Below are 24,891 nucleotides of genomic sequence, written 5' to 3' on the forward strand. Positions count from 1 at the left end.
CTCTGCTAAGATTTGCTAATCTTAGAAATTTTCAATTATAAAATATTATCAAATATAGTCGCCATGTTATACATTATATACTCACTCTTATTCATCTTATAACTGAAAGTCTGCACCCTTTCACCAACCTCACCTTGTCTCTCCTATCCACCCCAGAGGCTAACTACTTTTTTACTTCCTGTGTCTATTAGTTTGACATTTTTTTAAGACTCTACAAATTTTAGACAAAGATAAAGTCATGAGGGCTAAAGACATCAGTAGAAGACAAGATACGATCTGGATTTTATGTAAAGCAAAACAGATACGTGGAAAACTTAGATAAGCAGAGGGGAGACAGAAGGGTAGGGATAATGGTTGAGCGTGAAGTATGTCGGACTAAATAACTAATCCAACTTAACAGTGCTGACTCAATAAGAAAGTTTTGTCATGAGACTGTTGCATCTTCAAGTTTCTTAATCAGAATCAGTTGCTCTGAGTAAGAAATGCCCAAATTACTCACATTAAAGCAAAAAGATAAAGCACAGCTGATGTGGAAGACAATGAATAAGTATTTTTAAAAATTAAAGCAGCTAGTCTCCAATGGGTACCAAGGACACACCTAATTTCTGATGCTAATACTGACTACTAAAAAAGTAACCAGTGGAGTAGCTACCAACAATGAGATACAGACAAAAGTTTTTACTATTGTTTGAAATAAATAGGGCATAACTAAGAAATTTATTCAAAAGAAAGGAAGGAAGAAAGAAAGAAAAAGAAAGACTAAAAAGTAAAGACAATTTTTAAAAAGCCAATATGTATAGATCTAAAGGAAAATAATTCTATATACAGGGAAAAGCAAGTGCAAAGGAATTAAGACATGCCTCAGGAAAAAGAAAATGGAGTGGTCTGAGGGCAAAAAGTAATAATGAGTTTTGAAAGCCAGACTACAATATTTGAATTTTAAGCAATGAATTTTATTCCAAGCATAATAGAGATTGATGATCACTGGCCAGATATCAATGCTCCAATGCCAGTACAATGCTAAAACCATCTTAATATCAAATAAAATCAGGAAGACATGAAAGGGGCATAATTAAAAGTAACTGAAGTTAAATACTGAAGTAACTGAGTTTGCCTGGAAGTGACACAAGAATTTCTCTTTTTAGTGAGAAGGGGGGTTAAGAGTTAAATTAAAATTACTAGTGGAGAAACAAAATTAATACATGAGTTTCTGTGTACATGAGTTTGGTGACAATGGTATTTATAAGCAAACAATATTAATTTTTTGCTGTCCTCTGTACTCCAAAATGACACTGTCACTCTATATATACCATCAAACATTATCAAAAAGATCAAAGAATAGTTTTTAGAACTTTGTACATTAGGTACATTAGGCAGTTTTCCCCAGTCTCCTTTCCCCACCTGAAAACAAAGGGCGATTATTCCAAAACAACACATTGCCTTTGCATTAATTCTTAAATTTCCCATCTCTTCCATGCCTGTGACAGGAGCAAGAAGTATAAGATTAGAGGTATTTCTGAAGGATCTGCTATGAAATTCCAGAGTAAGCTAAGTTCCACTGCATTTTGGAGCAGAATGGAATCCCAGCGCTCACAGTTTATTAGCCACCCTCAAAGCTACATGTTGACTATAGGTTGCCTTCATTCAAAAATCACACATTAGTAGCAAAGTAATTCTACCACTGTTAACACTAGTGCCTTGAAAATAATTCAATACTCTGTCACATTTTTCATAGCTATTCTTCATCTTACCTCCATTTATTTTAACCACCCATTTGTATTTACTGATTTCAATTCACTACATGAGAGCAACTGGGGAAGTCCACAGGCCTCTAACTTCTGCCTCCTTCCTAATGCTAGGGGATGACCTATATTTTGTGACTTATGTGTGTGAACTTGTCCGGCCTCTCAGTGTTGGCTCCTCAGTTATACTTAAACCCTCAAGACATAAATTAATAAAGTTATGATATCTAAGGGTCACAGTTATTCAGCATTAAACCCATAACCTCATATGGCTTATAACTATGGCCATGAATTCCCTCTAAGGCCCAAATCCCCTTAATAACAGCTCTGCCAAAAGGTAGAATCATTGGCCTTCAGCTTCTTCTGGATCATGCCACACTACTAACCTCACCCTCCATTTGCCAACCTTTCAAATCATGTACAGAACTTTCTGAGCCAATTATCCATGGCTTTGTCTATAAGTACCTTCCCTGGACAACGACTTTTTCAGACATCAAAACTGGATGGCAGCTTTTATCTCTATCTTTATAAAAAATCAGAAAAAAAAGAGACTGGAAATAGTAAAGGACAATTTCAATTAACAGAAAAAGAATCATGATATTGTTTCAGATGACTCTTTTACTGTGAAAATAGTTTGAAAAAGAAAATTACTGATAGTGGCTGCTGAAATTCAGATACAAACTCTAATAAAAGAAAATCAAAGCTGCACAGAATTTTAGAATCTGGCCTTTAATGCTCAACCAATATTTTCATTTTCTAAATTAAAAAACTAATGCTAAGACCAATTAACTAATTAAATAATTATTAGATATTACTCAGAAGGTTACCATAGTCGAGCAAGAATGCACATCAAATTCAGACTAATCTGAATCAGAAAGGATTCTCATATAAAACATTTTAAGAAAAAGTGAAGATTTCCAGTTAAGAAGCCAACTGTTGAGATAGAAAAATATGTCTTTTCCAATATGAATGGCTAGAACAGTGGCAATAATCAAAAGTTTGCTGGTTAATTATGAATTTGAAGTAGATATTTAAGAAAAAATTAATGTGAACCTGATAAGGTTAGAGATTAGGAATTAATTTAATTCAAAAACCACACAGAGCTAGAAACATCAGTAAAAGGAATCAAATGGGAAAATAAATGTATTTCCTAACAAACCTAGTAATCATAGTCCAGAGGGAGGATGACAACACACTGGTGCTCATACTTAAAAGAAGGGCTGAAGACATTCTATTAAGAAACAACAAAAAGAAAAAGACAAATTGCAGTGAAGAGTCCATCAAAGGCTCTTACATGTGTCTGAAAAGCTCAGCAATAAAAGGAAGCCTGGGCTAGATGTTTTGAGGAAGGTGGAACCAAAGGTATAGACAGTTAAGGCTTTTGGGAATTATAACACACACACACACACTGAAGCTCCAATTTCTTTGTGTATTTTTTCCAACAGAGTAGAAAGAATAATACAAATTTGTCAACAGCAGCTCCACTCCTGGGAATACACCCCAGGAAGAAGCTCAAGCACATGTGCATCAGAAGACAGGTACAAGAATGTTCATCTCTCATTGTTTGTACTAGCGGAAACTGGAAATCATCCAAATGTCCACAGACGGTAAACAGGAGAGTACACTTCTCTATAGCATTCTGTGGGATAGCATGTGGAATATCATACAAAAGTGAAAATGAACTAGAGCTGCACAGAACAAAATTGATCTTGAAATATGAGTACAAAAAATAAGTCATAGAAGGTTACAGTGTAATACCATTTTTATAAAGTTCTGAAACAAAGCTAAATGTCATATTATTTAGGAACATATATAAAACTGCTTGAAAACAAAAAAGACAATATTCTAAACACAAAGTTCTGGCAGTAGTTACATCTATGTAGAAAACACAGGGATTGAATAGATAAAGAAAACATCAAACTGAATGATGAATTTACAAGTGTTTGTTTTATGTTTATGCCTTATAATATATATAATCAAATATTACACAATAAACACAGATTTAAGTTTGTCACTTCCTTTTCTATTCATTTTTTCTTTGGCTTTTACACATATATTGTGCAAGAAAAATGTATAGATTTTAAAACTGCTCCCTATTCTTTTGAGAATAATTCCAGAATAAGGCTATCTAATGAATTTTCAGTTGAAAAAAAATGCTAATGATCCACTTTGACTTCACCAGTTCAAAATTCATATGAGACCATGACTTAATTTCATCAAACCATGGAGAGGAAGTTGCATCCTCTTAACAAAATGCCAAGGAACACCTTCTTGCTTCCCAGGTCAGGAAGAAGAAAAATCAGAAGCAACTGACCGCATCTGTTCTTAACATTCATAGAGAAAAAAATTTAAGAAAAGAATTTTTAAGTCTGAGGACATAGAAATGGGCCAAGAAATTTGAAGTATCTTTTCAAGGCAGAGACACACAAAACGAAGTTGAGAAAAGAATTCAACCAACTAGGATACTGCCAATATTGAATGTGGGAGTTGAAAAACAACAGCAAATTGAAACAAATATTTGCCCAGAATGTCTGGGGTTCACAGGATTCAGGCTAATTACATACTTCATAAAGATATGTGAGGATGACCAGTTTCTGAAGAATTAGAAAGCAAATAAACTTAACACAAAAACACAAGAAGCATTATTCTTTTCCATAATTCAATATGGAACAGTAGTCCTAGTTCCTCATTTTGATCCCTAATTGTATAATACTTGAAGAAATGTATATTTAAATTATTTGGTACTAGATTAGTATTTGCTATGCGTATAATGCAAAATCTTTAAAATAGGATCGAGGACCCAAACATTATAAGAGAGTAAAGCTACACTTTAAAGAGAAGAAAAAGTTAATGAAAATGAAGTTATATCAGCATTGCTCTGAATATCTGATTGCTTCTTCACCCAGAGTAGGAGTGATCTTGGGTAACTTCAGCACTTAAATGACCTGAAATTTCCAACTTACTTAAAATAATAATTCTGGGGACTTCATAATAAATACTTAATGTGTTTTTATGCAAAAGTCCAAAACCTTCTCCCATAAATGAGAAATATAAAGAAAGGTTTGGATCTTGGTATTCTAAATATTTCACCAATATAACCTTCAATTAGAACAGTGGCAAAAACCTAAAGGAGATCGGTCCTGGGTGTTCATTGGAAGGACTGATGTTGAAGCTGAAACTCCAATACTTTGGCCACCTGATGTGAAGAGCTGACTCATTGGAAAAGACCCTGATGCTGGGAAAGATTGAAGGCAGGAGGAGAAGGGGACGACAGAGGATGAGATGGTTGGATGGCATTACTGACTCAATGCACATGGGTTTGGGTAGACTCTGGCAGTTGGTGATGGACAGGGAGGCTTGGCGTGCTGCGGTTTATGGGTGGCAAAGAGTCAGACACGACTGAGCGACTGAACTGAACTGAACTGAAAAACCTAATATCCATAAAATTTGCTTTAAAAGATTCTTTTAATGCTCTAGCATGGTATGAATGTTAAACTTTTATATTTTTTAGCATGGGCTTTTAATAGACTTTTTTTCTTTAACAGGAACACAGTACTTTTAACTGGGTATTATCTGAAAACCTCATCCAAGTCTTTACCAACTCTCTCACTGACAACACCATATTCCACATATTTCTCAGCAGGGAAGATTGGCTTCTATCGGGGAAACTTTAGTATCAGCTTTTCCAAAAAGCCTGAAAGGAGAGTTAAGCTGAATTGCTCTTCCAGAAAATAAGTACGTCATTGCTGCCAAATGTTAAATCCCCTCACACCATGGGACATTTCCTATGGTTCTGTTTGTGGTACAGGATAAGACTCCTGAAATATTTCTCTTTAAAAAACGTTCTTCAAATGACATCAGTAATAGTAGTTATAATAGCAATAGTAATAATAATTATAGTTATATAAGCTACGTTTTTATATATATATGTGTGTGTGTGTGTGTATATATATATATATATATATAGCATCAAATTCTGACACAACCCTGAAAGGTAGATACCATTTATCCAGTATCCAGTTTTACAGATGAGGGAACTGAAGCACAAAAGGATAAAATTATTTGCCTAAGACTAGAAAATAAAGTTGGCTACATTTATTGAGCACTTACTATGTACTGGTAATGCTCTAAATGTTTTAGTTGCATTAACTAAATCTTTTTCTTTTCATGATAGCTCTATAACTATGTCCAATATTTGGCTGAGAAAACACAGAGGGGTGCCCAATGTCATCCAACTGGCAAATGCTAAACTGAGGCTGAGACAGCCTAGATCCAGAGTCCACACTCAATCAGTATACTATACTACCTTGCTAAATATTAGAACTTACATTCAAACCCAGATCTAGCTCACTCAAAAAACATATGACTTTCAAAAATGAGTTTTTCCATTGTTTAAACTATATCACACTCCTCTTTTAGTACAGCAAAAGCTATTGACATTAGATAAGCAATACATACCAACATATATGCTTACTAAATATAATTCAGTGAAAATATATGTAGAAATCCAAATTATTGTTTAGAGATGTGAATAATGATAATAATCCATCAGATACATAAACACGTGTTCATTCTTGTGCTGGGCAACAGCTGCATAATCCATTGGAAAGCCTATCCCACCAGGAATCCAAAGCTCAAATGCTCCTGCCCTTTCTCCACATAAACAGTCAAATGAATCCACATACTTTCTTTATTATCATATCTTGAAGCACAATTCCACAGGACAAATACTCTAATTTCTGACCAGCATACATTCTATGACATTGTACCTAAACCCTGCATATTTCCCTTGAAGCTTATGGCCTCTATCAAATATAGCACATTTATTCTAATATTTTTAACTGCAAGTTTCATCACTCTCTCTTGATCACAATAATTACCACCTAAAATATAAGTCTCTTAAAGGAGGAAAAAGAAAGAAACTCTTATTTTGTGAGAGCTGTTTATATCCCTTTCTCTGCAATCTCACATGACTCCAGGACCTGTCCCAAACCAGTTCATCCAGTCTAGGATCATATACTTAGTAGTATGATGCACGAGACATGATAGTGGCTGAAGCACTATTATTAAAGAGAGATTAAAACAGCTGTACATTATGCTGAAGCACTCACTCTTCCCTTTACAAACAGACGGTCCTGGATTACAAGCAGCACTTGACCATTTAAATCACGACAACAACCAGATTTAACCAGCTGGGCCATATTCTCCTAGGCAATGCCTGTTGACCTCCTCAGTCACAGCTGCTCAAATGAAATTCTCATTAGACAACTTATTTTCAGAAGCCAAAGGACTCTCTGATTAAATATATGTATTTAGATATAGAAGTCCTTTTTAAAGTATTCATTTTCTGACAACTGTCGCTTATGTTAGAGCCCAGCTACATTGGCAACAAGATGGGTGATACAAGGATAACTAAAATTCATCATTTAACCCCAACTGAGGATTTTTATCTTAGAAGCATTTAAACCTGAATCTATTAATCAAAGTCTTTCTGCATATTATATCCACCAATATCAGCAGTTTTAAAATGTAGATTTTGATATTCATTCTATCCATCCATTTTTCCATGTATCTGCACACATATCTATCTATCTACCTGCCAATGTATCTATCTATGGCAGAAAAAAAATCAGAGTTAAATTTACAAGAAAATAGAAACCTTGCCTATTTTCCCACAAATCTTATTTTCAGAGGAAGCACTTCAGACACAACACCTTGGTTCTTCAGTGCTTCAGCAATCCAGTCAAATCACTGCTCTGGAGAGGATATTTCTTGAGAGAATGGCACATAAAATAGTGGACAATTATTTGGTTAATCAAAGAATCCACCTGTAAGAGAATAACTTCCCTATTATTCTTTGGAGAGTTTTTGTTTTATCATGTAGATATTGTTATAAAATAGACCACAATAAATAAACTTTTTATAGATCAGTTCCTGTATATGAGACGAAGTGAGGGTGGAGGGTATTTAGTCTGGTAGAGTCAAAACATATTCCAGGACTAGAGTGACTCAGGAAGGTCATTCATCATGTCAGTCACACAATGAAGGATGGCCTTCAAACCAGGAAGTAGAAGTGAGGAAGAGCCGGGTAATGCATCGGAAAGCTTTTATATGTCCCCTGGGATAAGCGATGTCCCAAATAAGGAGATGGGGCTTTAAAAAGTCCAAGTCAGGCAAATATTGGTGGAGCTATTATACTTTCTTAGAACTAGAATGTAATTATTATAAAATCATAAATCTATCAAAGCTTATTAATGACCTTTACTATAATTATTTCTATTCTCCCATCCTACTGCTCTGTTCCATTGTTCCAAGCAAGTAGTTAAAATTAGGGATCAAAGTCAAAATAAAAAACAGGAATCCTCATTACTCCAATCTCCAAAACATTTTGCTCTACTTTTCTCATTAACTGTAGTTCCATCCTACTACTCACTCTAAGCTACCTTTAAACAACTCCTCTCTATTGATATCCTCACTTTAAACGTTGAGTCCTAAGAGTTCTATCTCCTATTATCTTTTCCATATGCACCCCTTCTTACTCTCTTGTTTCTGCTGCCTTAGTTCAGGCCCTCATTATCTCTAGCCTGAAACAATTTCTTTAATGTCTCTCTGTACTCCCATACATCCAACACAGTGCTGCCAGATTAACTTTCTTGGAGGAAAGCTCTACTCCATCAATTTATTGTGCTAAAAAATAGTCAATAGTTCCTCCATAACCTTCAGTATAAAGCTCAAATTTCTAAGCCAAGAACCAAAGGGCCTCTGTGATGAACAGAACCAACTTTTTCAGTTTTACACTGCATATGCATCTTCATATACTTTAAAGTAGAACTTGAACTTTCTGCTGTTTTAAAGCGCTCTGCCTGTTCCTTTTGACTGAAATGTCCCTCCCCTCCATTTCTGCCTGTATACTTTCTTTCATTCTCCAACCAGTTACGACCCACTTTTCCCAGAGACCCTTCCCATGGTTTCCTAGGCAGGCACAATCTATACAGTAAACTCCTATAACATTTTATCTACATAGCACTCATGGAACTTTAAACGACATAGTAAACAACATTGAATTAGAGTTCATTTTGTCTGTGTTTTATACCTTTTACTAGAATATAAACTCTTTAAATTTAGAGACCTCTGCTTTACTCATGATAGGTATGCAGTATCATGTAGCATAGTGGTTCTTCACCTAGGTTCCACAGACCCCAAGAATCTGTCCATAGAATTCAGGAAGTCTGCAAATTTGGATGGAAAAAAAATATTTTTCACCAATATTTTTAACTGAAAATGTGATTTCTTTAAATTATCAAAGCAGGCAACAAATAATAAATTCATAGTATCTGTGAGATTATAATCAATAGAATAATAATATATAGATTACATTGTACTTGAAGATTATCTCAAAATACCTTTTATGCTTATCACATATATTTTTAGTCCTTCCACTAGATCTTATGTTTAATCCATTAGTAAAATAGTACTTCCTGCCATATCACAACATTTTTAAATTAACATTTTCATATAATTCATTTTCTCTATAATTCCATGAATTTTACTTTATGCATTTAAAATAAGGATAGACCTGTAGGCATCATCAACCCACCAAAGGGATCCACAGCCAAAAAATAAAGCAACATGGTAAGAATCCCTCAGTTCCAATGTAGCACCTTGTATAATAAGGAAAAAAACTTGTAGAAAAATAATCATGATACTATGAAGCTCTTGATTAGGGCTATTAAAAATTTGCCATGAACTACAGAATACTAAATAAGCATATTTAGTTCATAAAAATTCATAGTCTTGGAAGAAAAAGACCAATCACCTCTCCTCTACAATAACCTTTAAAGATAGCAATTAAGATTTCTGCATACCTCCAAAGGTAATTTATTGCCTTCCAAAGAAAGTTTTCCATACCTGGACAACTACACTGTTAGATAGTTGGTCCTATTATAGAGTAAAATATGTGATATATAATATTATATGATAATATTACTAGTTCCTCCAATTATTATTATATTATTGTATCTGTTCTCATATTGATTGTTCTCTGAGAATATTCCAATGCTTCTGAGTTCCTCTTAAAGTGTAGTAATTCTTACCTTAACACAATACTTGAGATGCATTCTATTGAGCAAGAAGTTTAGTGAGACTGAGGCCTCTTGAATCTTACATACTGTAATTCTAGGTACGTAATTACATACATTAATTCTGTAATGCTGACTAGGATAGCACTGTCAATTTTTTGGCAATATTCACCATCCTGACTCCATTGCTCTATCACCTAAAACTCATACGTGGGTTTTTTGTTTTTTTTTTTCAATCATGTGTCTGCTATTTAAATTTTCTCCAGTAATTACTTGTGCAGATAGGAATTTTGGTCACAGCCTCTGGACTTGACAGTAACATCTATTAAATTTTATCTTGATGAGTTAAAGTTTATATTTTGGGTTTGTCAAAAACTTTCAAGTTTTTGTTTCTTTCATACAGTATATTCAGCATTTCTCCTAGATTTTTGGAATCTGTAGGTTTGATGAGCATACTTGTTATCATTTCATATTTGTACTTAGTGGACTATATATGTTGATATGCACTAAAAATGTCTGAATTTCTGATGCCTAAAATATATGTACTTTAGAAAACAAAGTTCTGTAATGTACATAAAAAACATTCTTTAATAATAGGAATATAATGATAAAGGACTCTTAAATGAGAGGTCTCATACTAAAAGTGCCACTCTTAAATCAAATCTATAAAACACAGTAATGAAGAGGAAAAATAAACTAATCATTGCTTGCAAGAGAATAATGAGTTTAAATTCCCTAACAGTCTAGACCCTTCCCCTCAAAAAACCATCATAAATCAACTTCTTTATTTTTACATAACAGAACCCTCTAAAGTATGTTGAAAAGTACTTTCTTATAGAATTAAAACCATCTTTTTGATGAATCACAAAAGTAATCAAGCAATCTCATTTATTCAGAGTTTATCGACCTGGCAATCTCAGTTATTCTAGAACATAGGCACAAATGAGAAGTATAAAGTCTCTGAAGAGCTGGAAGAGTCAGTACAGAGTCTATGAACTGAAGAGGATGTATATTGCCCAGAATCTCTCAGAAACTCACCCAGAAATGTGCATTCATATTTTAAATAGTGTCTAGAGTGTTATGATCATCTAATTAAATAACTGAAAGATAAAGATAAGAGGCAAATTAGAAATTATTCACAACTAAGAAGTTATAGCCTGAAACCTGATATTAAAAAGAAAGAGAAACCAACACACACACACACACGCGCGCGCGTGCACGCGTGCCAAAAAGGATATCTAAATCAAGCACACATAGGAACTCCAAAGTTTCATAATTGCAGAGAAATAACTGTAAAGCAATGGTCCTAATCATCTCAATGATCTCTGGGGGCATCATTACATTATAGCATGGGAAAGTAATTGACATTTATGATACAACAATCATCACAATACCTCAAATGACCCATATTAATTATCATAGTTAATTCTCAAAATGTTTAAGAAGTCAGGTTACTACCATACAAAATTTTAAATTTTGTGATTGAGGGAGATTGAAAAATTTACCCAAGGTCACACAATTGTTAGACAGGAATTGGAGTTTATAGTCTACTGCCTCATGACCCTGAGTCATCAAAAAAAATTTACATTTTGTACTATATAATCTAGTTAGTAAGCCTGGGAAATGTAATACATTTTAGAAACTTCCATTAAGATTGCTGATGTTGTGGACAGGTAACAAAAATTAATCTGAAATTCTGAAATTTTTGAGCCTTTTATGGAATAAAATTAAGTTACATGAAAAATTCCCTTATATCAAATCCCCATTTCCCTACAGTACCACAGAGGTTTAAATTTAACTTACATATAAGTAGTGATTCAGAGCCATTAATTACTCTATATTTTAAAGTCTAAAATCTGTACATAAAAAATGAAAGAACATACACAGGATAGCAATCACTTAGAGTTGATTAATTTAAGCATATTATTAGAGAATCTGCTTTCATTTACTTTTTAGGACCTAGGTTAACCTAAGTGGACTCTTGCAGAGAGAGGAGAGATGGTGGATGTCTCCGTAGATGTCATGTGTCAAAGAATTCTCTCCTTGAACACTGTTTTAACAATATTAGAAACCCTCAACTCTCAATTCTACAACATTTGAAAGTAAAATAATAATATTTATAAGTTTATAATATTTGTAAAAATAAGGATAAATAATTTAGGCTTTTTTTCTTTTTAAACAGTTGATATTTTCATAATAAAATACTATCCATTAAAAGGAAATATGGGAGGAAAAAATGAAAAATAGTGTTGCAGCTGAGAAAATACCTATACTACCTTTTTCCAGAACAAGGCTTAAAGTCAGTTTAAAACCTTGATTTGTTATTATAAGAATCAAGTAAAATGCACAGAATTGTAGAAAAATGGAACTATCTGCCTAACACTTCTAATGGATCACAATCTGCCATCACCATGGTAACCTCTGAATAACTTTTTCCTTGCTAGTGCCAATTATGCACTTCTCTGGCCCTTGAAATCCCACTCATTTTTTTTTTTAAGCTGGAATCTTTAAAAGAATAAAGCCCAACAGGTAAGTCCACACATACCCTCTTGTTCAGTCCGAGTCATTTCCTCAAGCTTCTTCTGTTTCAGTGTGTCCACCACATCGGCAAGGCTCCCTTTGCGGCGTTCTGGGGTTCCAAAAGTAACACTGGTCATCATCTCGCGGTCCCGACTCCCTTCGTCAGGCTTATGTGGTGAGGTAGAGGTATTTCGGAAGGAATATAGGGAACATAACTTATTATTCTCTGACTCCTATAAAAAAAATAAAATAAAAATCATTAGAACATGTTTCTTTGTATATCACTGGAGAAAAATATCAAAACAGAATGACAGTGTATGAAGTTGAGATGGACAAATAAAATACATTAATTATCTCTGTTTAAAAAAAAAAATACCAAACATTATATAAGTAATTATCAAAGGAACTGACCTGAAATTACAGATTCAAACTCTTTTCTTTTTTAATTAAAAAACAGTAAAAGTGGTATAAAGACTTAATTTTAAAATGAACACTTCAGCTTCTTACTCATTTATACCCTTCGTTTAAGATAGTTCAGATTTAATTGTTAATTATAAGAATGGTAAAGCTTTTATTTTAATTGACACTTACATTAGCAAACCTCTTCCCACAGCTTAAAAAACATATACAACAACAACAAAAATTCATTATCCCTAAATTTAGAAATAATAGAGAAATTGGCTCCATTATTAATTGTTTACCAGAGAATATATAAAATATCTAAATCAATGCCAGAAAGTTAGGCAACCTGAATATTTCTGTGTACTGTGCTTTGAGAAAAAATTGTTTTCTTTCTTCTTTTACATAGTTGGATGGCATCACCGACTCAATGGACATGAGTTTGAGCAAGCTCCGGGAGATGGCAAAGGACAGGGAAGTCTGGTGTGCTGCAGTCCAAGGGGTAGCAAAGAGGTGGCGACTGAGCGACTGAACACCAAATACATCTGTCAAAGTTACAGAAACCTTTTCTATTCCTTATCCTTACCACTGACACTTTAGCACATAGTCACACACATTTCTCATGTGGCACTTAAAAATGATTTGTTTTTACATTTTTTTTAAACAAGAGAACTAGTTTGTTATAGAAATGCACAAGAATTATCTCATATTACAGAGAAGCTGGCTAACTGGTCAGATAGGTCCCTCTTGAAAAGGCAAATCTTAGATGGAAAATAAAAAACACCTAAAAGTTTATAAAAGGAAAATGCATTTGTAGCTCTGAGAGCTGCAAATCAGAACTGAGAGCTTGAAGCAACTATTATTGGCCATAGCCCACTAGTAGTCTTGCATTCACCTTGTCTTTATGTGTATGGGAACTTTCTCTCCCGATAAAAAATTTGTATGAAATAAATAAAGCATCTAGACTTTGTGATTCTTGTCAGTTTAAATATCGTAATTGCTCCTATATCTCTACCCTTCTTCACACACACACAAAAAAAGCTCAGTAGGCATCAAGAGCTAGAGGAAGAGCATGGGACAAAAGCTGGAGTGAAAAAAAAAAAAGGTACAGAATAAATCACTGGCAGGAAAGGGAGTGAAAAGGAAAATGGGAGTATAGAAGTATATTTCCATATAATAAGATAACTATACTCAATAAATGCTAGGTATTTAGGTATTATTGTCATTGCATATAAGGAAGGAATAAAACTTATTTCCACAGCTATTGGTAGCATATAATTAGGTAACATCTATAAAGTAACTAGGCACAGATCTGAACCTAAAGCAGGTGGTGCTTAGTAAACAGGTACCAGTATTCTGAGGGAAGAAACAGATCTAAGGATGGAGCCAAGGAAATGCTTCCCCCTCTGGACCTAAGTAATTGCTTAGTAAAAAAAAAAATATATCCTGAACTAAAGTGAGTATTGTAAAGTCTGTGAATATACTAAAGACCACTGAATTGTACACATTTAAATAAGGAAATTGTGTAGTATGCGTATTATATCTCAATAAAGCTGTTCTAAATTACTATGACACAAATCTTAATTTTTTCCACTATCGCACTGCTAAAAGCACCTAGCAGAGAGCAGATGTTCATTACATTTACACTGAAATATGCTGAAAAGGATAAAACTAATGTGCAGGAGAGCGCCTCTTTACATTGTTCCCAGATCTTTTCTTTCCCAGGAAATACGTTGTATTTAATGCTTACAATAACCATGGAGTGATGCAGAGGAACCCTTTCTTTTAGATGTCAGTCATGATTAGTACACAGCTCCTTGCAGTGCCCAGTTCACTCTCAACTTTGTGAAAACAAACACTCAAGAAATTTTCTGGGCTTCTCTGGTGGCTCAGATGGTAAAGATCTGCCCACAATGCAGGAGACCTGGGGCTCAATCCCTGGGTTGGGAAGATCCCCTGGAGGAGGGCATGAAAACCCCACTCCAGTATTCTTGCTTGGAGAATCCCCATGGACAGAGGACCCTGATGGGCTGCAGTCTATGGGGTCGCGAAGAGTCGGACACAACTGAGAGACTCAAACATATGAGCTCGTATGTTTGCCAAAGCCAATTTCAGCTCTTAATAGTTCCCCTAGTAGAAATGTTACCAAGGCTTTTTGGAATCAATAATCATCACTTGATAAATTGTGCTTCAATCACTTTCATTTCTCATATTACTGCCTATAAATAGGAAACAAACTCTATCTCAACCTAAGGGGTTGAAGATCAACTCAAAACAACAGTTACATGGAAGTGGTTACCTACACATGACTCACCATTGACCATAATGAAGAGGATTTTTCCCGTCACTCCCAAGTTGAAAGGTACTAGCAGTGTCTCATCAGCCTGAGTAACAGTAGTCCTTAGAGAATTTAGGCTGCACACACTACCATTTTTTCTCTCAGAACTAATTCCAGTCTAATTTACTCATGTCACTTACTTGTTGGATAGGCTATGTTCCTTGTTTTTAACTCATGAGAATGTAGTCACCATCATCCACCACAGTCAACAATGATGGGTTCCCTCACCAATGACCCATATTGTCCTCAGCCCCATAATCTGTGCAAGGTAGCTCAACACCACCAAGAAGATAATAAGAAGCTAGAAAGTCATGTTTTCTCCAAGAAAGCAACAACAACTACTTACAACATGGCACAAAGGCACCAACACCAGCAGAAGATGAAATCATAAATTACTTTAGTTGTATAAGTTCTCTTACACTATCCTTAGGAACAAAGAAAAGGGGCAAAATTGACCATTTATGGTCTTTAATTTTTAATTTTCTAAAACTTAAAGCATACAGTCCTCTCATGAATGAAGGCCTGTAGTCAATTCATCAGAATAAAAGGGCCCATGAATCCAAACACTTTCAAAGAAGAGATTTGTTGTTGCTGTCACTGTTTGAGTCACGAAGTCTGGTCTGACTCTTTTATGGCCCCATGGACTGTAGCTTTCCAGGATCCTCTGTTCATGGAATTTTCCAGGCAAGAACACTGGAGTGAGTTGCCATTTCCTTCTCCAGGGGATCTTCCTGACCCAGGGGTCGAACCCATGCCTCCTGCATTGGCAGGTGGCTTCTTTATCATTGAGCCACCTGAGAAGCCCAGTGAAGAGATTACTGTTAGGTAAGAAGGCAATATTAGGCTTCCCCTGTGGCACAGTGGCAAAGAATCTGCCTGCAAATGCAGGCGACGTGGGTTAGATCTCTGGGTCAGGAAGATCCCCTGGAAAAGGAAATGGCAACCCGCTCCAGTATTCTTGCCTGGAAAATTCCATGAATAGAGGAGTCTGGCAGGTTACAGTCTATGGGGTCACAAAGATACATGACTGAGCATGCATGCACAAAAGGCAAAAACAACAAATCAGAAAAAGAAACTTGACAAAGGATCTCTAATTTGTGTTCTAGGGAGGTAGGTAATTTTAAGTAAGTTTTCTCATAGGAAAAAAAAAAAAAAGGTCAACCTATTCTTTAATTTCCTATAAATGAAATAGGTCCTATGTACTACCGAGACAAGATGCCCAATGACCACATCTATCAAGTTTTGATGCGTGTTACTGCAGCACAGCTTATTTGTTTAAAGCATTTCTTCTCAAACTTTAACATACAGTATTCCCTGGCAAGTATGTGAAAATACAGACTCCCTTACTTCCTGCCATACCCCCAAAGAGTGGTGCTCAGGAATATGAAGTGTAATAAACATCCCAAGTGATTCTGATGCACAGGTCCTCTCATTCTGAAGCAGCCTACTTTCAGAAACACTGATTCCCTATAGATGGAATGAATGTGCAATGAAATGAATGTGCTTTGCCTTAATGTTACAATGTGGATATGATTATGAACATTTTTAAGAAGCCTGGTTAGTTGTAATTTTAAAAAATAACATAAAGGAGATTACTTCTCTTCTTTTGATCTTTCATATGAAAACAACCAATGTATAACATGGCTAAACACATGAACATCACAAAAAGAAGACTGTACAGGCCACTGAGTAAGTATTAGCTCATTCTAAGAAAACTTACGTTTGTTTTCTCTTAGCCCCTAACCTTACTGCCCTCACCAAACAGTGAATAAAATTTCAAAATATTATTTAAAAGGAACCTAGTACCAATACAAGGACTAAAGCAGTGTTGGTTCAGATTATCTAAAGATTTCACTGGAAATTAATTAAACACAGTACAAAAATTATATGTAGATGACTGAAAAAGTATACAGTAGTATTAAAATAGTTATTAGGCAAAGTTTCTAGAAAATATGAGCAATTTTCACAAATTAAGAATATGTAAAGATATTTTCATATATGAAGGGATAGAGAAGTCAATAGTAAAAACAAAATGTGTGAAGTAATGGATGTTAAGTAAACTTATTTTGGCATGTTAGTGAGAAACACCAATATATTTTTTAAGAAAAAATTATGTACAGAAGACAGAATTTCCAACAAAATGTTAATGGTCCTGCGTCTTGGAATAATGTGCTGTGCTCAGTCATGTCCAACTCTGTGACTCAACAGACTGTAGCCCTCCAGGCTCCTCTGTCCATGGGATTTTCCCGGCAAGAATATTAGAAGAGGTTGCCATTTCTTCCTCTAAAGGGGATCTTCCCGACCCAGGAACTGAACCTGCATCTCCTGCGCTGCAGGTGTATTCTCTACCGCTGAGCCACTGGGGAAGTCCCTTGAAATAATAGGTAGTTTTATATTTTCTTTTTGAAATTATATATATTTTGAAAATGTTCTATCATCAATAAGACTTTTAATTAGAAAACAAATATTATTAATATGTTCAAGGTTGAACATGAATAACAAAAAATGTTGTAGAAATAATTTATTTACAAGGGAGGAGGCACCAAATGGAGAAAAAGATACTGTATTTAGTATATAACTTCAATCTTGTTACATGCATGCATAAGGATAAACGTGGTCACAAAAAAAAAAAAAAAAAACAACTTGGAAGATATATACTGAAATATTTATAGTGACTTCTAAATGATGATAACATTATTGGTAATTTTTCTTTCTTTTTGCTTATCTGTGTTTTATCATTAATGAATATATTGCTTATGTAATAAAGAAGAACAATATCATTTTATAAAGAGATGCTTAGAGGAAATATAAAAGGAATTTAAGAGAATAGAGTTTGGCCATCTTGAAGATGTCTATAGAGTTAGTATATTATAGTTTCCCAGTATTGAAACCAGAAAAAGCAATCAAGCTTTCTTTGGGCATTTCTGCAGCCGAGGGCTCTTAAATAGTATTTTCTAATAACTAATTATTTAAAAGGGAATCCTTATCAACTAAAATCTAGATTCCTCATGATTATCAACTACAGTTTCCTGTTTGCCCTCAAAAGACACATAAAATCAATCTATATCCTGTTCCATGTTAAAGTTGTTCAAAATATCTTCAAGGAGAAATTAAGTGAATAGTCCTTTTTTTAGATGAAACTCCTTCAGTTTCAACACCTATTTCCCATTTGACATGGTTTCCTGACCCTTCATCACTCTCCTCTGATATACTCCAGTCTCTAGATGTTATTCTAAAAATGTGTTGCCAAGAACTGTGTACTGAATTTCTACATCTTTGTTTTTAGCAAGAAGAAAAGTAACAGTCAGAAGGTTATGTGGTTTTCCCCATGTCACACAGGTAGGACTGGCAGAGCTGAATTCTAAATGTAGGTTTTCTGACACCCAATTCAGTGATTTTCCATTCCACAGAACTATACTAAAATCACTCTCAAGAGTAAAAGATGCCATAACTTCAGTAACACCTACCTTCTAAATCCTTTCTTGCCTTACATTTTCAGACATGAGTTTTACATACTTTTGAGACAGGAATTCCAGTTATTAACCCAAATTCCAAAATTTCCAAGATACCCCACCTTAGTTATCCCTTGTATAAAAATGATCCTAAAACTTAATGCTTAAAACAACAATAATGATTTATTATCTTTAATGATTTCTATGGGTCAGGAATTCAGGAGCATCTGGGCTGGGTGGTTCTGTCTCAAGGTCTGTCGTGAGGTTGACATTAAGTTAGTGGCTAAGACTGTAAGCTCAAAGGCTTCTATATTCACAAAGTGAACACTTCAAGAGCTTGGGGCTGGAAGCCGGGGTTCCTTGGACATCTTCCTCTATGTGATCCCGCCACATGATCTTTTCTTTTCAGCATATTGGCCTCAGAATAGCTGGACTTCTTACATGGTAGTTCAGGCCTCCCAAAGGTGTATGTCCTCAAAAGAGCCAGAATAAAATTATATCACTGTTTCTAACCTAGTTTGTGAAGTCATGCCCTATAACTGTCAATGCAAGCTATTCAACAGTAAGTCACCATGGCTGATCCACAGTCAAGAGGATGGAAGTTAGACTATGCCTTTTCATAGAATGGAGTTATAATATCCTCAAATAGCTGATGTGAGAAATGAATAATGAAAAAAGCACTTAGGGAAATATCATCTAAGTACTCAGTAAATAATACCTACTCTTATTATTGAAATGTCCTTTGTCCAATTATCTTTGGTTCCAATTTTTAATTCTGAAAATAGTCACGATAATCACTGGTACCAGTTTAGGTTTTTATTTATACTCATTCAACTAAGTGGAATAATAAATACTGAACTGTTACTCTCTTTAATATCAATGCTCAAAATCACCTTCTTTATGAAGTCATCCTTAATTAATTCCACTAAGATCTGGTCCCTCACAAAGCTCCAATAACCTCAACATTTGTAATTAGCTTTATCTAGTGATCAATTCCCACTAAACCTAACTGCATATGGATTATATCCACTCTGTCCAGGAGCAGCCACTGTATGTGTGTGCATGTGCTCAGTCACTTCAGTCATGTTGGACTGTTTGTGACTCCATGGACTGTAGCTTGCCAGGCTCCTCTGTCTGTGGGATTTTCCAGGCAAGAATACTGGAGTGGGTTGCCATGCCCTCATCCAGGGGATCTTCCTGACCCTGGGCCTGAACTCATGGCTCCTGCATCTCCTGCATTGCAGATGGGTTCTTTACTGCTGAGCTATTGGGGAAGTCCCAGCTACAGTAATTTTTTGTTGTTCAGTAGCTAAGCCATGTCCCATTCTTATCGACCCCATGAGCTGGAGTATGCCAGCCTTCCCTGTCCTTCACTATCTCCTGGAGTTTGCTCAAGCTCATGTCCATTGAGTTAGACATGCCATCCAATCATTTCATCCTCTGCCATCCCCTTCTCCTCTTGCCTTCCATCTTACCCAGCATCATGGTCTTTTCCAATGAATCAGCTCTTTGCACCAGGTAATCAAAGAACTGGAGCTTCAGCTTCAGCATCAGTTCTTTCAATGAATATTCAGGGTTGATTTCCTTTAGGATTGACTGGTTGGATATCCTTGCTGTCCAAAGGACTCTCAAGTCTTCTCCAGCACCACAGTTTGACAACATCAATTCTTCAGTGCTCAGCCTTCTTTTTGGTCCAATTCTCATATCCATACATGACTACTGGAAAAACGATAGCTTTGACTATATGTGGACCTTAGTTGGCAACGTGATGTTTCTGCTTTTTCATATGTTGTCTAGGTTTGTCATAGCTTGTCTTCCAAGAAGCAAGCATCTTTTAATTTCATGGCTGCAGTCACCTTCCACAGTGATTTTGGAGCCTAAGAAAATAAAATCTGTCACTGTTTCCACTTTTTTCCCACCTACTTGCCATGAAGTGATGGGACCTGCAGGCATGATCTTAACTTCTTGAATGTTGAGTTTCAAGCCAGGTTTTTCATTCTCCTGTTTCACTCTTATCAAGAGGCTCTTTAGTTCCTCTTCACTTTCTGCCATTAGAGTGGTATCATCTGCATATCTGAGGTTGTTGATATTTCCCCCAGCAATCTTGATTCCAGCTTGTGAGTCATTCAACCTGGCATTTCACATGATATACTCTGCATATAAGTTAAATAAATAGGATGACAATATACAGGTTTGACATACTCCTTTCCCATTTTTGAACCAGTCTGTTGTTTCATGTCCGGTTCTAACTGTCACATCTTGACCTGCATACAGGTTACTCAGGAGACAGGTGAGGTGGTCTGGTATTACCATCTTAGCCAAAGGCTTTAGCATAGTCAGTGAAGCAGAAGTAGATGTTTTTTTTTGGAACTCCCTTGCTTTTTCTATGATCCAACAGATGTTGGCAATTTGATCTCTGGTTCCTCTGCCTTTTCTAAATCCAGCTTGTACATCTGGAAGTTCTCAGTTGATGTCCTGTTGAAGCCTAGCCTGAAGGATTTTGAGTACTACCTTGCCAGCATGTGAAATGAGCGCAACTGCACAGTAGTTTGAACATTCTTTGGCATTGCTTTTCTTTGGGATTGAAGTGAAAACTGACCTTTATCAGTCAGCTACGGTATACTACAACTCTAATTTAGCTGAGTTTCCAACTGCACCTTAACCAAGAATTGCAAGATGAGAGAAGTGAACTAGGGTTGCAAAAGTCAAACAAGATGTTGGAAATTAAGACAGGCCGATTGACGTATATACACTACTATGTATAAAACAGAAAACTAATGAGAACCTACTGTGTAGCACAGTGAAGTCTACTTAGTGCTCTGTGGTGACATAAATGGGAAGGAAATCCAAAAAAAGACAGGATATATGTATAACTGTTGCACTTTGCTGCACAGCAGAAACTAACTCAACATTGTAAAACAACTATACTCCAATTTAAAAAAAAGAAAAAAATACAGACATAGACCATAGGACAGAAGTGCAATCTTCCCCTACATAATAGAGTTGAAACCCACACACAGATGGAATTGATTGCAGTTGGGAGAAATGAATGGGAAATGGCTTCTCTAAAGCAGCAACGTGATCAACTTCCCTATCTGCTGCCAATAAAATTGTAGAGACAGAATATGATCTTTTATCCTTTCCTCCACCTATTAACAAGGCTGAATTAAGTTTGTTTATTCTTATTGCCTTGCATGTTGTCAATTTTGTCTTATTTTCTATTTTAGTTATATTGCCTCTCCAGTTACAACTTTATTCTTATTCTTATCTGCCCTCCCTATAATAAGATTTAATGAGATATACAATCACAAATTTGTCCTATTACTCCAGTCTATAGCAAACCTCTTTTTCCTTAGACCTTACCCCAAATCACTTAAAGTCTAAATCCTGAAAAAGTTGTTTTGAATATTCTCTTACTGAGACACTCCATGGTTTCCTATGGTGTGAATGTTCCCTACTGCAATCAGTAATAAACCCAATTTGTTCAACTATGGGTATGTTCTTGGTAGTCTTTGACTAAAAGGAATTAAAGGGATGGAGTGTCTGCAAAGAAATTAAAAATGATAATAAAACCAACTAAAAGTTGCTTCTGTTTGTTTTAAATCACCAAGTACTGGCAAGTCAACCATGTCAGTGATCAATCTTCTCTGCCAGGACAGAGGACTCTACCTTCCTTGGTATGTACTGCACTTATATACTTTAAGTTTCAAATAACTTTTCAAGTTATAGTACATAAATTATATATATGTATTCATGGATGTAATTTATTATGACCAAGCTCCAACCAACCTAGACAGCTTATTAAAAAGCAGAGACATTACTTTACCAACAAACGTCTGTCTAGCCAAAGCTATGGTTTTTCCAGTAGTACTGTATGGATGTGAGAATTAGACTGTAAAGAAAGCTGAGCGCTGAAAAACTGATGTTTTTGAACTGTGGTGTTAGAGAAGACTCTGGAGAGTCCCTTGACAGCAAGGAAATCCAACCAGTCCATCCTAAAGGAGATCAGTCCTGAGTGTTCATTGGAAGGACTGGTGCTGAAGCTGAAACTCCAATACTTTGGCCACCTGATGTGAAGAACCAACTTATTAGAAAAGACCCTTATGCTGGGAAAGATTGAAGGCAGGAGGAGAAGGGGATGACAGAGGATGAGATGATTGGATGGCATTACTGATGTGATGTTGTGTGTTGTTCAAACATGAGTTTGAATAGACTCCGGGAGTTGGTGATGGACAGGGAAGCCTGGCGTGCTGCAGTCCATGGAGAAGCAAAGAGTCGGACATGACTGAGCGACTGAACTGAACTGAACTGAATTGAGTTATATTGCCATCTACTATATATATATATACTGCTTTCTTCTGATTCCTCACTCTAAACAATATTTTTCTGATGAACCAAAAAATATCTGCCAACTGTGCTGCATAAGAGGTATTCTACCATAGTGTGATTGGGTAACTGACAATAAAAGCTTTAACTAATCTAAGTTCTTATAACTCCTTGCTAGCAAAATATATCTAACCTGCTGAAAACTAAACTGCTAACTTTTATAGGTTCTTTCTCAGAGGAAAATTTATGTTTTCTCTGTGACATATTTTAAGGAAAAGCGCTGGTTTATGGAATTCCTCAGGCCCGAATACTGGAGTGGATAGCCGTTCCCTTCTCCAGAGGATCTTCCCAACCCAGGAATAGAACCAGGGACTCCTGCATTGCAGGCAGATTCTTTACCAGCTGAGTTACCAGGGAAGCCCCTTAAAGAAGATTACATAAATGAAAATACTAAATTTGGTTCCAATCATTATTGTTGTTGTTCAGTTGTTAAGTTGTGTCCGATTCTTTGCAATCCCATGGATCGTAGCCTGCCAGGCTCCTCTATCCGTGGGGTTTTCCAGGCATGAATACTGGAATGGGTTGTCATTTCCTTCTCCAGGGTTCTTCCCAACAGATTATTCCTGACAAATTTATCACTGACTCTAACATTAAAACAAAGTATATTCGTTTTTCTTTTATTAAAACTGATATTTGATGTAATATATGAGATTTACATAGCATTCTCAAGTTTGTCATTGTACACTATTACTATAATATTAAGTAACGATAATAAATTTATTCATGCATGTAGATTTGTTACCAGTATTTACTGAAGTGTCATGATTCCTGAATTCATATAAGAAAAAACTATTTTGATTTGGTAATTTTGAAAAAATTACCAAAAGTTGTATAAATAGTCTCATTCCATAATATTTAATAAATGCATTTAAATAATATACAATAAATATAGAAAAACATTAAAGTCCTTAAATTTGTCAAGGGAAGCACAAAGAAAAGTCTAGCATCATCTATACACTATCAGAATATAGAATCAAAATCTAAAGATTCAAAAGTCCTTAAAAATGCAATTGCTCAGTGACATCTAGTATTGATTCCCTTGTGCAAGACAAGGTAGTATAACAGTAAACAAAGCGCAGGCTCCCTGAGCCAGATTTTCTGGTTAAATCCCAGTTTTCCATCCACCTCTCATATAGCCCCAGAGTTCGGTAACCTCTCTTTGCCTTACTTCCTCATCTATAAGATTACTTTGAAAATAATAGCAGCACAGAACCTATGTCAGAAGGCTGTTATGAAAATCAAATAAATTAATAAAAATAAAATACTTAGATTAGCAAGTTGGAGAAGGAAATGGCGACCCACTCCAGTATTCTTGCCTGGAAAATCCCATGGGTAGAGGAGTTTGGCAGGCTACGGTCCGTGAGGTCACAAAGAGCCGGACACGACTGAGTGACTTCACTACTGTTCATCAGATCATGATGATAGTGGTGGAGGTGGTGGAAGTGGTGGTGTTAGTGATGGTAGCTGCCACGATACCCATGAGAAGCGACTTTTTGTTCTCTCCTTGAACTAATACTAATATAAGATTTAGCACCTCCAACATAGTCCATTCCATGTTTGGAAGGTTCTCTAATATTCTGATTTATAGGAATATGAATCCTATTCTTTCGGCCTATAGTTCTCCTTTCATCCCAGCAGTCAGTCAGTCAGTCAGTTCAGTCCCTCGGTCGTGTCCGGCTCTTTGCAACTCCACAAATCACAGCATGCCATGCCTCCCTGTCCATCACCAACTCTCGGAGTCCACTCAAACTCACGTCCATCAAGTCGGTGATGCCATCCAGCCATCTCATCCTCTGTCATCCCCTTCTCGTCCTGCTCCCAATCCCTCCCAGCATCAGAGTCTTTTCCATGGAAATATTTAAAAGTGCTACATACAGCTATTATAGCACCCTTGTATTATCTCTTTTTCTAGGTAAAATATCTGTTTCCTTAATTTCTTTCTCATAAGAAAAACACAGTTCAGCTATCCTGTTCAT

General features: G+C 35.7%; 1 protein-coding gene across 34 annotated transcripts in view; it reads right to left on the reverse strand.

Annotated features, from left to right (window-relative positions):
- Nucleotides 1–24,891, reverse strand: part of SOX6 (SRY-box transcription factor 6) — a 716,878-nt gene that overhangs the window by 370,275 nt on the left and 321,712 nt on the right. For all 34 annotated transcript variants that reach the window (XM_045162970.1, XM_045162964.1, XM_045162959.1 and 31 more), the window contains one exon: nt 12,366–12,573. In XM_045162970.1, coding sequence (XP_045018905.1) covers nt 12,366–12,573 — 208 coding nt within the window. The remainder of the gene's footprint in view (nt 1–12,365; nt 12,574–24,891) is intronic.

The sequence above is a fragment of the Bubalus bubalis genome, chromosome 16 (assembly GCF_019923935.1).
Source record: "Bubalus bubalis isolate 160015118507 breed Murrah chromosome 16, NDDB_SH_1, whole genome shotgun sequence".
In the NCBI taxonomy this organism is placed as follows: Eukaryota; Metazoa; Chordata; class Mammalia; order Artiodactyla; family Bovidae; genus Bubalus; species Bubalus bubalis.